The 16651-nt window shown below is 38.5% G+C and overlaps 1 protein-coding gene across 3 annotated transcripts in view; it reads left to right on the top strand.

The window, feature by feature from the left end:
• The window catches only part of afmid (arylformamidase), a 142814-nt gene that overhangs the window by 119408 nt on the left and 6755 nt on the right, over window positions 1-16651 (top strand). For all 3 annotated transcript variants that reach the window (XM_028791821.2, XM_028791818.2, XM_028791819.2), the window contains one exon: window positions 1663-1798. In XM_028791821.2, the coding sequence (XP_028647654.1) occupies window positions 1663-1798 (136 nt within the window). The remainder of the gene's footprint in view (window positions 1-1662; window positions 1799-16651) is intronic.

Here is a 16651-nt window from a genome sequence, read left to right on the forward strand (position 1 = left end):
CTTTATTCTCATCATAAGCGTCAAGATTAAAGTGGAAATGTCGAGAATAAAGTCAACATGTCGTCACACTATTACACAGTACCCAGGTACATTACACTGTATTGAAAACAAATAAAACAAGTACAACTTGGCTTGCAGTATTATCGAGTAGTATAGAAACAGTATTTACACATTTGAACATAATGGTCCACATCCGACCTTTTACAGCCAAAGTATCTCCAGGCAATGGACGTGACTCCTTTTTTTCGGCAAAAGTTCTTCTGTGTCCTCATGTTCAACTTTATCGTCAGCATCAGTTTCGGAATGTTCTCTGTCCATTTTCACCGCGCAATACCTACACTACCACTACCTATTTAGTGGTGTAGCAGTGAAAAAGAGCCCCCGCGCAACAAATCTGTGTTTAGCGGTGTAGCAGTGAAAAAGGTCCCGCTGCACCATGTTCCGAACGTCATTTAGGCAATTGAAACCGGTGTTGCGGTATAAGAAAAATCCATATCATAAAAAAAATAAAAAACGGTTTTCTGTATGAACTGGTATACCGCCCAGCACTAAGTATATGTCTCTCATGAGGTTCGTGAAACTCAGAAAACCTGATTCAGAAGTCAGATTTCCTGTTTAATGTATTCTTGAGGAACTTACAGTTTACTAGCATTTTGACTCAACAGCATTTATCTTCCTGGTTGCTAAGGTTGTGGCTTCGAGGGTCACAACCTTGAAAGGTGAATTAATGAGAGGTTAAAAGGTCATCTTGTTGAATATTTTGTATGCTGAGCTTTCATTTATTTGGTCCTATTTTGGCTTTGTTTATAGATTTAGTGACTCTCAGTTCTGGACAAGATTATTATGTTGATGTTTTACTCCTGAAAGAGAGATAATGAATACATTATTCTCTTGATGCCTATTTCCTAATTAACGTTAATGGATTTGTATTAGTTTTCATGTAGATAGATAGATAGATAGATAGATAGTAATTAGTTTCCATGTAATGGAGTTCCCTGAGATATCATGTATAAATGTTATAAGCAGGGAATACCATTGATTATGTTTATGCTAAAATGTAAAAGAAGAATTTTATGTTCAGCATGTATTTTATTTCTGTTATGTATATGGCTTGTGGGTGCTAAATCTACATCTTGACATACATACCCATATGTTATATTATGGATTACTATTCTACTTTAAGTGCTATTATAACTCTTTGAAGAAGATTGTATCACAGATTGTATCTTGGAGGAATGGTTGTATTGAAAAAGATTTTTGGAAAACATTTCTTGTTCATTAGAGTTTCAGGTTATAACTTTAAAAATCCAAAATTACTCACTTAAAATATTTTCAAACTACATGAAAGGAAAAATGTTTGGCAATCTGGTTATGCCAAATAATTTTCAAGATCAACAATTAACCAAAAAGAGGATATAATTAATAGGTAGATAGAATTGCTGATTTTGTAATATGTCTAAAATATAAATGTACTTGCCATATTTCACCTCTGCACCACTTCTTTCATCTTTCAAATTATCCACACAGTAAGATTAATATAAAATATTGCACTCTGGCCTGAATTTAACTTGTTTCATAAAGACTGGTCCTTTGTGTGTTATCACTGTTCATTATTCTCCAATTTCACCTCATTTAAAATGATCTTTTTTTGGCATCCTATAGAAAAGATGCATCAATGAACAGTCCCATAAGACTTGTGACACAAGCCAAGAGTTCAGCGGCAATGTGTGAAATTCTGATATCTGTGGCTCAACATGACTCTCCTGAGTTCAGAAGGCAGTCTTTGGAATATTTCCAGGTAAGAAAGGAAGTGATCTGCCTCAGCTCTATAGAGGTGACCACTCATTTTACTAACCTAAAGTTTCCATTCTATTTATAGTAGTTATGCAATAATTTCATTACACATGGGAAATGTTCAAACAGATATAAATGTTCTTCAGGTTTAATGATATCACATTAGTGCCTGTATAGTAAGGATTTGCAAATGTATATCTTTAGTGTCAAGCCATATTATGAATAAATATTTGTTTTGTCAGTGGTTTAGTCGGCACAATCACTTTTTTGTCCATTAAAGGTATATCAAAAATGACACTCTGTACTTGAATGAGGTAAGTGCTAATTACAAATGGAATATGCTTCCTGGAATTTTCTCCAAAGTTTCTTTTTCAGTTGATCAAGCTCCAAACAGGAAAATCATTGTTCCATTATACAGATTAACCTAACCCAGTCATGTAGGAGAGTGGATATTTCACATAATGCACAGCCTAGTGCTGGGCGGTATACCGGTTCATACCAAAAACCGTTTTTTATTTTTGTTATGATATGGGTTTTTCTCATACCGCAACACCGGTTAAAATAGGCTAAGCAATGTGCGGAACCTGGCGCAGCGGGAAACTGTTTAAGGGGGGACCTTTTTCACTGCTACACCGCTAAACACGCATGTGTTAGTGGAGGTATTGCGCAGTGAAAATGGACGGTGAACATTGTAAAACTGAAGCTGTAGCAGATGAAAAAGTTAAATATGATGACACAGAAGAACTTTTGCCGAAGAAAGGAGCCGTGTCTGTTGTCTGGAGATACTTTGGCTTTAAAAAGTCGGATGTGGACCAAACAACTGTTTATTGTAAATGCTGTCGAGCTAAAGTTGTCGCCGGAGGCGGCAACACGAGCAATTTGCTGCACCACCTTAGCCGCAAACATGTTTTGGAGTACCATGAATGCATGGAACTAAGGTTGGCACCCTCCACGTCCTCAGGTAAAACTGAAAAACCTAGGGGACATTCAAGTCAGATGTCACTTGTAGACGCGTTTGCTAGAAGTACTGCCTACGACAAAAAAAGCAAGCGGTGGATCGAGATAACCAACGCCATTACAGTCCATATAGCCAAAGATATGGTTCCGTTAAGTACTGTGGAGAAAGGCGGATTCAGGGCTATGATCAAGACACTGGATCCCAGATATGTGATCCCAAGTTGCAAGTACTTTAGCCAAACGGCGATCCCGACTTGTACTGAGAACACAGAGGGAAATTACAAGCAGAGGTGGCTACAGTCACCGACTATTCAACTACAGCAGATGTGTGGTCAAGTCGCACTGTGGAGCCATATCTGAGCCTGACGATTCATTTTATAAATGATGACTGGCTATTGAAAAGTTATTGCCTCCAAACAAGCTATTTTCCAAATGACCACACTGGCGAATTACTTGCTGCAGGCTTGCTGGAGGCACTCAATTCCTGGGGACTTGCAGAGCAGAGGCAAGTGGCCATCACAACGGACAGTGGGGCCAACATCAAGAAGGCTGTCAAAATTAACAACTGGACAAGACTCTAGTGCTTTGGACACAGGCTTCACACAGCCATAGGTATGTAATAGTTATTAAAATAAACTATTTTAAGTAATGATAGTAAAAACATTCTATAGTAATAATGTAGCAACCTCCGCGTCAGGTTCGAGAAGAAAAAAAAAACAGACAGACGTAGTAAAGTCTTACAAAAGTTTATTTGAACAGTCAAGAAATAAGAACGCCGACTTTGTAACCCCACCACACAACCTTCCAGTTCCTTCTCCAACTCACCACTCTCCCCCCTTCTCCCGTCCCGGGTGTCGCCCTTACCGCGTCTATCATGCCCCTGCTGTCATTCCTCTGCGCTGTACTCCTCCTTCACTCTGTCGGATTCAACAGTCACTTCAAAAAAAAAAAAAAGGCTTCAACCTGGCTGAGACGCTACAATAAGAAATGTATAATGAAAGTGTGTATAATCAGTTTTCTGTTATCTCTATTATCAGTCAATACAGGTAGTCAGTCCCCTACTTATGATGGTTCAACTTAGATTTTTCAAAGTTATGATGTTGAAAGCGAGACGATAATTTATATAAAATTGTGTAAAATATACATTTTACGATACGTTGTCGGAAACTCCCACGTTGTGAGATGCCTCAGTCTAGCTAGCTATCGTTTGAGACTCCGATTTTGATGCAAGTGATCATATAGAATCAGGGGTTCTCAACGTCGGTCCTGGGGACCCCCTGTCGCTGCAGGTTTTTGTTCCAACCAGCTTCTGTTTTTAATTGAACTCCTGGGCTAATTAAGTGAACTGTTATTTCCCAAGTTCTGTGTTTAGGGAACAATATATTTATTAATTAGAAAACTAAGTTTGCTAAAAAAAAAAAAATATTAAAATGTACCAAGCAGTTATATAGGAATAATGTATTTTTTTCTTTTTAACAGTATTTTCATCTTGATTTTCATTCTACTTTTCAAGGTGTTCTAATTGTTTAATTAATCCATTATTTACTAATTAGTGGGTGTGACGCTAAAGTAGTTGCAGCCTTTGATTAATCAGTGTGTTGTTTGCCAGCGTGTCTGATCTGCTCGTTTTAAGTTGTCATTATTAAGATACAATGAAGGGGGAAAAAACTGCACAGAGAAAGGGCAAAGTATAATGAAATCAACAAAAGAAAGTTAAGCATTTAAATCTATAGCAAAAGCAGAAATTTTATAAATGTCTTATAAATGTAAAAAAACATGCTTTTCTGAATGTCGAATAAAAGAAAAAAAAATACCAGCTAATTAAATGAGCTCAGTGTTATCAGATGTTGTCACTGATTAGGAATCTGGTTGGAACAAAAACCTGTAGCCACAGGGGTCCCCAGGACCGAGTTTGAGAAACACTGATATAGATGGAGATCAAAAATGAAAGTGAGGTACCGGGATCAGCTGATCTGACCCCAGCTGATTGTGGTGCTGAACACGTTCCTGTAGCTTGTGCTGAACACGTACTGAAAGAGCTTTCAGTACTGGTGGGAACATTGTCACGTGCCACAGGGCAGTACTCAAACCAAATGCTGTTGACCGTCTGGTTTTCCTTGCCCAGAATTTGTAATGGCTAAGATTTACATAAGTGCCTTGTTCATTATGTTCAAATGTGTGAATACACATTCACTTTTTTTTTTCTCAATACTTGAATACTGTATAATGTATCTGAGCTTGAAGCTTTGAAGTAATAGTATTATTACTGGAATTTGCACTATTTATTTTATTGTTATTATTACTGGAAGTTGAACTATTATTTATTTTATTGTTATTTATTAGTTTAAATATTATGCAGTTTAATGATGGGATGGTTGAAAATATGTTGTCAAAATAGTTGTTTGCAAAATTTGTTCAATAAAAAGGTTCTATATTTTGACTGTATCTGTCATGCAATGTGATTCCTTCTCTTCATTAGTGTCACCCCCTTGAAAACCATCACTTTATGGAACCATTCAAACCTGTATTAACACTTTTGTGCACATTAAAATGTTTTTTTTTGTACAATGTACAATGCTCATGACAGTGGAATAGGTTATTCTTAGCCAGTCTACTGCAGTAATTGCAGTGGAAAATGTGGTTAACATCCACTCATACCGTGAAACCGGGATAATTTAGAAAAATACCGTGATACAAAATTTTGGCCATACCGCCCACCCCTAGCACAGCCATCTGTAGATTTTCCAGTGACAAGAAATACCCAGACATGTAATATTGTTTGATCATTTGTCTTTTTATATTATACAAATGTTTCCTCCTAGAACCTACTGGTTCTCCAAACAGAGTTTTTGTTCAAAAAAATTACCAGTACACGTAATGAAGTTCAGTTTTAGAATACAGTAATCCCTCCTCCATCGCGGGGGTTGCGTTCCAGAGCCACCCGCGAAATAAGAAAATCTGCGAAGTAGAAACCATATGTTTATATGGTTATTTTTATATTGTCATGCTTGGGTCACAGATTTGCGCAGAAACACAGGAGGTTGTAGAGAGACAGGAACGTTATTCAAAAACTGCAAACAAACATTTGTCTCTTTTTCAAAAGTTTAAACTGTGCTCCATGACAAGACAGAGATGACAGTTCAGTCTCACAATTAAAAGAATGCAAACATATCTTCCTCTTCAAAGGAGTAAACAAATCAATAGGGCTGTTTGGCTTGTAAGTATGCGAAGCACCGCGGCACAAAGGTGTTGAAGGCGGCAGCTCACACCCCCTCCGTCAGGAGCAGAGAGAGAGAGAGAGACAGATAAAAAAATCAATACGTGCCCTTCGTGCTTTTAAGTATGCGAAGCACCGTGCAGCTTGTCGTTTCAGGAAGCAGCTGCACAGAGGGTAGCCAACGTGAAGATAATCTTTCAGCATTTTTAGACGAGCATCCGTATCGTCTAGGTGTGCGAACAGCCCCCCTGCTCAATCCCCCTACGTCAGGATCAGAAAAAGTCAGCGCAAGAGAGAGAGAGAGAAAGTAAGTTGGGTAGCTTCTCAGCCATCTGCCAATAGCGTCCCTTGTATGAAATTAACTAGGCAAACCAACTGAGGAAGCATGTACCAGAAATTAAAAGACCCATTGTCCGCAGAAATCCGCGAACCAGCAAAAAATCCGCGATATATATTTAAATATGCTTACATATAAAATCTGCGATAGAGTGAAGCCGCGAAAGGTGAAGCGCGATATAGCGAGGGATCACTGTATTTCAAAAGACATAATTACACCAAACATTAACATAATAATTGTGTGAAAAAACTGAATTTAACTGAGACACAGAACTTGAGAAGACAAATAAGACCAGGATCAAGTTGTGAGGAGGAAGATTTTAATTTTAAAATTACTTTTTTTTATTTCTTTTTTTTTTTTATTTTATTGAATTTGTTAACATCGAAATAACACACCACACGCATAACTCTAAGTTATACAAAAAGAAAAAAAAAGAAGAAGAAGAATAAAAGGTTTGAAACAAATCAACCCCCACCCTTGAGAAAGAGAGCTAGGCCAGCAGAGTAAGACTTTATGCAAGTAAAGATAAATGAGTAGATAAAATAATAAATGAATAAAGATAAATGGAGTAAAAGAGGGGAGAGAACCTGCTTCCTCAATTTAAATGCTGATTCTAAAATGTTTTTGATTAGATCCTGCCAGGTTTTGAGAAACTTTTGTACTGATCCTCTATGAGCGAAGATACGTCTCTGTGCCAATAGTGTAGTAAAGGCAATTACAGTTTGTTTGTCCTTCTCCACTTTGAGCCTATCTGGAAGTCCACCAAACATAGCTGTTAGTGGATTAGGAGGGAGTGCGACACCAAGGCTGTCTGTTTTTAAAGATTTTGGTCCAAAATTATGTTAATTTGGCGCAGGCCCAAAACATGTGGCCCAGTGTGGCCAGAACTTGATTGCAGCGTTCACAGGTTGGATCTTATCCCCGGAAACATTTTGGACAATTTTAAATGAGAGAGATACGCTCGATATATAATTTTAAGTTGAATAAATCTATGGTTTGCTCATATGGAGCTCGAGTGAATTCTCTGCATTGCTACTTTCCACTCCTTTTCTGAAATATTGAGTTAGAGATGCTTTTCCCACTGTACTCTGGGATCTTTGAAAGGGAGGTACTGTAAAATAGTTTTATATATTACAGAAATACAGTCTGAGTCCTCAAAACTGAGCATAGAGGTAGGTGGGAGGTGAGGAAAATTGGGCAGGTTCTGTTTAACAAAGTTTCTAATTTGAAGATAGTGAAAGAAATGTGTTGCTAGTAAGTTAAATTTGGAGTGTAATTGTTCGTAGGATGCAAAAACATTGTCTATTTACAGATGTCTAAGTGATTTAATCCTGAATGTTTTCCAGGCATTAAAAACTGTGTACGTTTGAGAGCGTGGGAAAAGGTGGTTCTCTTGCAGAGGTGCCACAGATAAAAGCTTCTCTATCTTAAAATGCTTCCTACATTGGTTCCATATTCTGATTGAGTGAAGCACAATTGGGTTTTGTATGTTTGTCAAAAGTTTACTTGAGGCTTTTTGCAAATTTATTAAAAATAAAAAAACTGAGAAATCACATGTACATAAGTATTCACAGCCTTTGCTCAATACTTTGTTGACGCACCTTTGTTAGCAATTATAGCCTCAAGTCTTGTTGAATATGATGCCACAAGCTTGGCACACCTATCCTTGGCCAGTTTCGCCCATTCCTCTTTGCAGCACCTCTCAAGCTCCATCAGGTTGGATGGGAAGTGTCGGTGCACAGCCATTTTAAGATCTCTCCAGAGATGTTCAATCGGATTTAAGTCTGGGGTCTGGCTGGGCCACTCAAGGACATTCACAGAGTTGTCCTGAAGCCACTCCTTTGATATCTTGACTGTGTGCTTAGGGTCGTTGTCCTGCTGAAAGATGAACCGTCCCCCCAGTCTGAGGTCAAGAGCGGTCTGGAGCAGGATTTCATCCAGGATGTCTCTGTATATTGCTGCAGTCATCTTTCCCTTTATCCTGACTAGTCTCCCAGTCCCTGCCACTGAAAAACATCCCCACGGCATGATGCTGCCACCACCATACTTCACTGTAGGGATGGTATTGGCCTGGTGATGAGCGGTGCCTGGTTTCCTCCAAACGTGACGCCTGTTCAATCTTTGTCTCATCAGACCAGAGAATTTTCTTTCTCATGGTCTGAGAGTCCTTCAGGTGCCTTTTGGCAAACTCCAGGTGGGCTGCCATATACCTTTTACTAAGGAGTGGCTTCCGTCTGGCCACTCTACCATACAGGCCTGACTGGTTGATTGCTGCAGAGATGGTTGTTCTTCTGGAAGGTTCTCCTCTCTCCACAGAGGACCTCTAGAGCTCTGACAGAGTGACCTTCGGGTTCTTGGTCACCTCCCTGACTAAGGCCCTTCTTCCCCGATCGCTCAGTTTAGATGGCCAGCCAGCTCTAGGAAGAGTCCTGGTGGTTTCAAACTTCTTCCACTTCTGGATGATGGAGGCCACTGTGCTCATTGGGACCTTCAAAGTAGCAGAAATTTTTCTGTAACCTTCCCCAGATTTGTGCCTCGAGACAATCCTGTCTCGGAGGTCTATAGACAATTCCTTTGACTTCATGCTTGGTTTGTGCTCTGACATGAACTGTCAACTGTGGGACCTTATATAGACAGGTGTGTGCCTTTCCAAATCATGTCCAATCATCTGAATTTACCACAGGTGGACTCCAATTAAGCTGCAGAAACATCTCAAGGATGATCAGGGGAAACAGGACGCACCTGAGCTCAATTTTGAGCTTCATGGCAAAGGCTGTGAATACTTATGTACATGTGCTTTCTCAGTTTTTTTATTTTTAATAAATTTGCAAAAATCTCAAGTAAACTTTTTTGACGTTGTCATTATGGGGTGTTGTGTGTAGAATTCTGAGGAAAATAATGAATTTAATCCATTTTGGAATAAGGCTGTAACATAACAAAATGTGGAAAAAGTGATGCGCTGTGAATACTTTCCGGATGCACTGTATATTGGTGATAACTTGTATTTATTGGGGTGCAAACCAAGGAATATAAAGAAGTACAGCAGGATTTTATTTCTATGTTTGTCTATTTATGTCTATGTCCAGGTTTTTATAGTTTGTATGTTTGCTGCCCAGTAATAAAATTGAAAGTTAGGTAGTGCCATGCCGCCTTCCGCCTTAGGTCTTTGTAGGGTCGCCCTTTGGATATGTGCATGTTTTGAATTCCAAATAAATGAAGTTATGGTTAAGTCTAATTTCTTAAAAGATGATCTATTGATGTATATTGGAATGTTTTGAAATAAAAAGAGAAGCTTAGGAAGGATATTCATGTTAACAATGTTAATTCTTGCAGCTAAATTGAGATGAAGGGTTGACCATCTATGCAAGTCTTGCTTAATTTTTTCCATACAGACGGCAAATTTTGTTGATAAAGAGCTTTATATTTATTTGTGATGTTTTCCCCTAGGTACTTAAACTGATCTGTGATGATAATTTTAAAATTTAGTATATTTTTAAAAATAACTCAGTTGTACACAAATGATCAGTACTGATAAAATCAGTCCACAAAGGCTCAGAAACTATAAAAAGGTTATCATGCAAAATGAAAAGGAGCAAATTACTCATAGATGGTACTGATTCTGTTCTCAAAAAAACTGTAAAAAAAAACTTGACATTGGTCACCAGAACCAGGAGTAAATAATAATAATAATAATAATAATAATAATAATAATATTCTGGATAAAAGATTCTTGAGGTTGCTACCATCTTTATTTATATTGGAAGAATAATAAGCGGTACAATCTTTATTTAAGTAATTCCTGTGCTTAAGTATGTGCTTACTGCAAGCCTCAGAGTGGACAGTGAGACCTTTAAGCTAAAGAGCTGTTGTTCTCAACAACCTAAGGTCTAGGATATACCATGGGTACAGTGAACAGTGAGAACCTGTATGTTTTTTAGAGGACCAATCATAATTAAGTGCATTAAAACAAGTACAATTATAATAAGAAACCATGTCATATGGACAGAACAGATCACAAAAGTTTAAGTTAGAATAGGATTGAAAGGACTAAGAAAAGTGAATGGGTCAACAGACCTAATATTAAGAATTAGATATTGTAGTTTTCTCTTGAACCTCAAACAACAAAAGACCCAGAGGGAACGAATACAACAAATGGCCACAAACTAGCAATAAGTAAATAAAATATAGATCATTTTGCTCACAGAGCTCCACTCTTGGTACACAAATTGGCCATGCCACAAAGCAGCTGTGTGTATTGCCTCATACCATTTTGAAGTCATGGAAATGCTTTGTATTGTCTTCTTCCATCAAGAATAAAGAAACACCTTGTAAATAGTTATAAATCTTTAGTTTTTATCATTTCACAGAGTGTCCTATATTTTCACATGAGGGAAGGGAAAGGTCTCCTTTAACACTGGAATCCCTGAAGCCTTATGAAAAAACCTGTAATCCGGGGCCACCTTAAATTCCTTCACACATCTCCATCAATGTCTTTTGTTTTGCAAACGTGTCAGGCAGCACAAGCAGCAAGCAGCCTGCTCTCCCATCCCCTCACTGACGCAGCTCAAGTCGCAATGAAGATTCTCAGAGCTCAAGTGTGTTTATCTGGGTGTGAGGTGCCTGGAATTATAGAGGGTAAATAATATATCGTCATTTGGAATGCATACATTTTATGTGTGTTCCTTGTCTACAACAATCTATGTATATGTAGGATGACAGGAAATGCGTGGCAGTAGTTGTTGAATACATAGCAGAAACAGAAACGTTTTTCATGTTTTAGTAATAGTTGACAAAATGTAGACATGTAGTGTATAATGTGTGAAGACTGAAGTCCAAATATCAAGTAACACTTTCACAAAAGGTACAAGTATAACCAAACAAGTGCACTTTTATTCAAGAATACAGTGGTGTGAAAAACTATTTGCCTCCTTCCTGATTTCTTATTCTTTTGCATGTTTGTCACACAAAATGTTTCTGATCATCAAACACATTTAACCATTAGTCAAATATAACACAAGTAAACACAAAATGCAGTTTGTAAATGGTGGTTTTTATTATTTAGGGAGAAAAAAAAATCTAAACCTACATGGCCCTGTGTGAAAAAGTAATTGCCCCCTGAACCTAATAACTGGTTGGGCCACCCTTAGCAGCAATAACTGCAATCAAGCGTTTGCGATAACTTGCAATGAGTCTTTTACAGCGCTCTGGAGGAATTTTGGCCCACTCATCTTTGCAAAATTGTTGTAATTCAGCTTTATTTGAGGGTTTTCTAGCATGAACCGCCTATTTAAGGTCAAGCCATAGCATCTCAATTGGATTCAGGTCAGGACTTTGACTAGGCCACTCCAAAGTCTTCATTTTGTTTTTCTTCAGCCATTCAGAGGTGGATTTGCTGGTGTGTTTTGGGTCATTGTCCTGTTGCAGCACCCAAGATCGCTTCAGCTTGAGTTGACGAACAGATGGCCGGACATTCTCCTTCAGGATTTTTTGGTAGACAGTAGAATTCATGGTTCCATCTATCACAGCAAGCCTTCCAGGTCCTGAAGCAGCAAAACAACCCCAGACCATCACACTACCACCACCATATTTTACTGTTGGTATGATGTTCTTTTTCTGAAATGCTGTGTTCCTTTTATGCCAGATGTAACGGGACATTTGCCTTCCAAAAAGTTCAACTTTTGACTCATCAGTCCACAAGGTATTTTCCCAAAAGTCTTGGCAATCATTGAGATGTTTCTTAGCAAAATTGAGACGAGCCCTAATGTTCTTTTTGCTTAACAGTGGTTTGCGTCTTGGAAATCTGCCATGCAGGCCGTTTTTGCCCAGTCTCTTTCTTATGGTGGAGTCGTGAACACTGATCTTAATTGAGGCAAGTGAGGCCTGCAGTTCTTTTGACGTTGTCCTGGGGTCTTTTGTGACCTCTCGGATGAGTCGTCTCTGCGCTCTTGGGGTAATTTTGGTCGGCCGGCCACTCCTGGGAAGGTTCACCACTGTTCCATGTTTTTGCCATTTGTGGATAATGGCTCTCACTGTGGTTCACTGGAGTCCCAAAGCTTTAGAAATGGCTTTATAACCTTTACCAGACTGATAGATCTCAGTTACTTCTGTTCTCATTTGTTCCTGAATTTCTTTGGATCTTGGCATGATGTCTAGCTTTTGAGGTGCTTTTGGTCTACTTCTCTGTGTCGGGCAGCTCCTATTTAAGTGATTTCTTGATTGAAACAGGTGTGGCAGTAATCAGGCCTGGGGGTGGCTACGGAAATTGAACTCAGGTGTGATACACCACAGTTAGGTTATTTTTTAACAAGGGGGCAATTACTTTTTCACACAGGGCCATGTAGGTTTGGATTTTTTTTCTCCCTAAATAATAAAAACCATCATTTAAAAATTGCATTTTGTGTTTACTTGTGTTATATTTGACTAATGGTTAAATGTGTTTGATGATCAGAAACATTTTGTGTGACAAACATGCAAAAGAATAAGAAATCAGGAAGGGGGCAAATAGTTTTTCACACCACTGTATAACCCAAGAAAAATAAATTAGCTTAGTGTACAAGGTACAGTATATATGTCCGCTTGGTTGGTGCTTTGGTAACAAGTTTGTTATACACTGTCTATATTTGAAAACTAACAGCATCAGATAGGGAGTTGAGAGTGTGAACGTGACTAAAAAAAAAAAAAAACACTAACTTTTACAAGTACCATAAATTTATACCGGCTGTTACAGATTAAAATCAAATGTATGTTTTTATTGTATAATAATAATAAAAATAGCAGCTCACTACTCAAAATGATAAGTGGAGGGCTCGGGAATCAAACCCACAACCTCTTGATTAGAAGACAGCGGTTGTTACCACTGCTTATATAGCTTTGTGATGTCACGCTGGCCTTGCAAAGCATAATCAAATGCTGGGGAAAGAATGTTCGCCTAAGCTGGCCGCACGGTAGATTTTATATAAAGATATTTGACAAACAAGGTTAACTCAGATGATATATTGAGGCACAACAACACGTTTACTTTTATAGCATATTTCATACAAAACATGCAGCTCAAAGTGCTTTGTAAGATGCAAAGAAAATGAAAAATAATAACAACAACAACAACATTTATTTATATAGCACATTTTCATACAAAGTAGCTCAAAGTGCTTTACATAATGAAGAGAAGAAAAATAAAAGACAAAATAAGAAATTAAAATAAGACAACATTAGTTAACATAGAAAGGAGTAAGGTCCGATGGCCAGGGTGGACAGAAAAAACAAAAAAAAACTCCAGAAGGCTGGAGAAAAAAATAAAATCTGTAGGGGTTCCAGGCCACGAGACCGCCCAGTCCCCTCTGGGCATTCTACCTAACATAAATGAAATAGTCCTCTTTGTAGTTCGGGTTTTTTACGGAGTCACTTGATGCTGATGGTCATACAGACTTCTGGCTTTTAATCCATCCATCATTGTTGGAACATCATGGTGCTTTGGGTAGATGGTGGTGGCGCACGCCACCACCAACAGGACACCGGAAAAGGAAACAGAAGAGAGAGTAGGGGTTAGTACAGATTTTGAATGAATAGTTATTATAATGAATTGGATATACAGAGTATCAGGATTAAATTACAGTGAAGTTATGAGAAGGCCATGTTAAAATAATGTGTTTTCAGTAGTTTTTTAAAGTGCTCCACTGTATTAACCTGGCGAATTCCTACTGGCAGGCTATTCCAGATTTTAGGTGCATAACAGCAGAAGGCCGCCTCACCACTTCTTTTAAGTTTTGCTCTTGGAATTCTAAGGAGACACTCAGTTGAGGATCTGAGGTTACGATTTGGAATATAAGGTGTCAGACATTCCGATATATAAACCGGGGCGAGATTATTTAAAGCTTTATAAACCATAAGCAGAATTTTAAAGTCAATTCTGAATGACACAGGTAACCAGTGTAGTGACATCAAAACTGGAGAAATGTGTTCGGATTTTCTTTTCCTGGTAAGGATTCTGGCAGCTGCATTCTGCACTAGTTGCAAACGATTGATGTCTTTTTTGGGTAGACCTGAGAGGACTGCGTTACAGTAATCTAGCCGACTGAAAACAAACGCATGAACTAATTTCTCTGCATCTTTCGATGATATAAGAGGTCTAACTTTTGCTATGTTTCTTAGGTGAAAAAATGCTGTCCTAGTGATCTGATTAATATGCGATTTAAAATTCAGATTACAATCAACGGTTACCCCTAAGCTTTTTACCTCCGATTTGACTTTTAATCCTAATGCATCCAGTTTATTTCTAATAGCCTCATTGTATCCATTATTGCCAATCACTAAGATTTCGGTTTTTTCTTTATTTAATTTGAGAAAGTTACTATTCATCCATTCTGAGATACAAGTTAGACATTGTGTTAGCGAATCAAGAGATTTGGGGTCATCAGGTGCTATTGATAAATACAGCTGTGTGTCATCAGCATAGCTGTGGTAGCTCACGTTGTGCCCTGAGATAATCTGACCTAATGGAAGCATGTAGATTGAGAAGAGCAGTGGACCCAGGATAGAGCCTTCTGGAACACCATATAGGATATCATGTGTCTTTGAGTTATAATTACCACAACTAACAAAGAATTTTCTCCCTGCCAGGTAGGATTCAAACCAATTTAAGACACTGCCAGAGAGGCCCACCCATTGACTAAGGCGATTCTTAAGAATATTATGATCAATGGTGTCAAATGCGGCACTCAGATCTAAAAGGATGAGAACAGATAAATGGCCTCTGTCTGCATTTACCCGCAAGTCATTTACTACTTTAACACTAGAATTACCAGAGCCTACGAAAAAACTCGTAAATCCGTCCCACCTTAAATCGCGTCTTAAATCCGTTTGCACCTCTCCGCCAGAGTCCTTTATCAACTAAATGTGCTGATAAACACAAGCTTCTAGCAGCCAGCTATTCCATCCCCCCACCGACTTAGAATGAACTTCTCTCCTAGCTCAAGCCTTGCCTTGATTTGATTACCTGGGATTGAAGTGGAGTTTTACAGTGGAAATAATTCTAGCGTTATTTGGAATACACGCATTTCATGTGTGTTCCATTTCTATAGTAGGCTGTGCAAACACATTTTTAAAACAGAAACGTTTTTCATATTCTAATAGTAAATGACAAAATGTAGGCATAAACTATATAACGTATGAAGCCTGAAGTCCATATATCAAAGAAACACTTTCACAAAAGGTACAAATAAGAGAACACGTGCGCTTTCATTCAAAACATTTTAAAAAAAAAAAGCCGCGTTAGCATGCCACATTGACACACTTATTACAACCGCCGCGGTGGCGTAATGGTATCAGCTCCTGACTGGGGATCAGAGGGTGGCGAGTTTGATCCCGCACGGCTCCACTTCGAGAAATGGACTGCATTTATTCTTACAATTTTAGAATAACAACATAAATTTGATTTCAGTCTGTAACAGCCGGTGTAACTTATGATACTGGTAAAGGTTAGCCTTTTTTTTTTCTTTTTTTTTTAATTCACTTTTCATTCTCGCAGTCGCATTCAGAATCAATCCATACAACCCCATCTGACACAGCTGGTTTCACATAAATAAAAGTGCACTTTTATTCAAGACTATAGCCGAAGAATAAAGAAAGCAAGTTACAGTTGGTGGTTGATACGACAGCTTGCGTGGTGCAATGTTAAGAACTGCTGATTTCCAATCCGTGCTATATAAAATCATCACATTCAAATATTAACAGTTCCCACACACCCAAGGTCCGCCATTCCTACATTTACGACATGTGTACTTGTTGCAGTGTACACACCTCTCTGTGCTATGGTTCCTATTACAGTGAATGAGCACCTGACACTGTACTTTCTTCCCTGGGGGAAGCTGAGGTCTTAGAACGGAAGTTTGTTGATGCTGTGTCATCTTTTCTTTTTCCATCGCCTTTTCCTGTAAGAAGCGACGACGAAGTTCCTCTGCAAGGTGAGCCATGAACACTCTTCTTTTCTCAGTGGACCCCGTGCATGCCTTATACAGTACGTGTGCGTTCATCGCTGCTAGGTCAAGGATGTTGTAGAACACAGCAACCGGCCACCTGCGTGTTCCTGTTCGCACTGAACAAGCACGCGCCTTCTGGTCCATGATGTCAACGCCACGCTGGGGAAAAAAGAAAGACAAATATATGTGACATTTTGAAGAAATCATTTTATCACCAAAATAGCACCAGAATACTTCGTCACACTAATATGTTTTTCATTAGCATAACTTCATGTGGTTGTAGTCTGTGACCGTGTTTGTTTTTTTTTTTTTTTATCTTGCCCAATCTCCACATCATGGTGCATTGTGCTGAGAATGCAGACAGACTTCATC

This window comes from Erpetoichthys calabaricus, chromosome 14, assembly GCF_900747795.2.
Source record: "Erpetoichthys calabaricus chromosome 14, fErpCal1.3, whole genome shotgun sequence".
In the NCBI taxonomy this organism is placed as follows: Eukaryota; Metazoa; Chordata; class Cladistia; order Polypteriformes; family Polypteridae; genus Erpetoichthys; species Erpetoichthys calabaricus.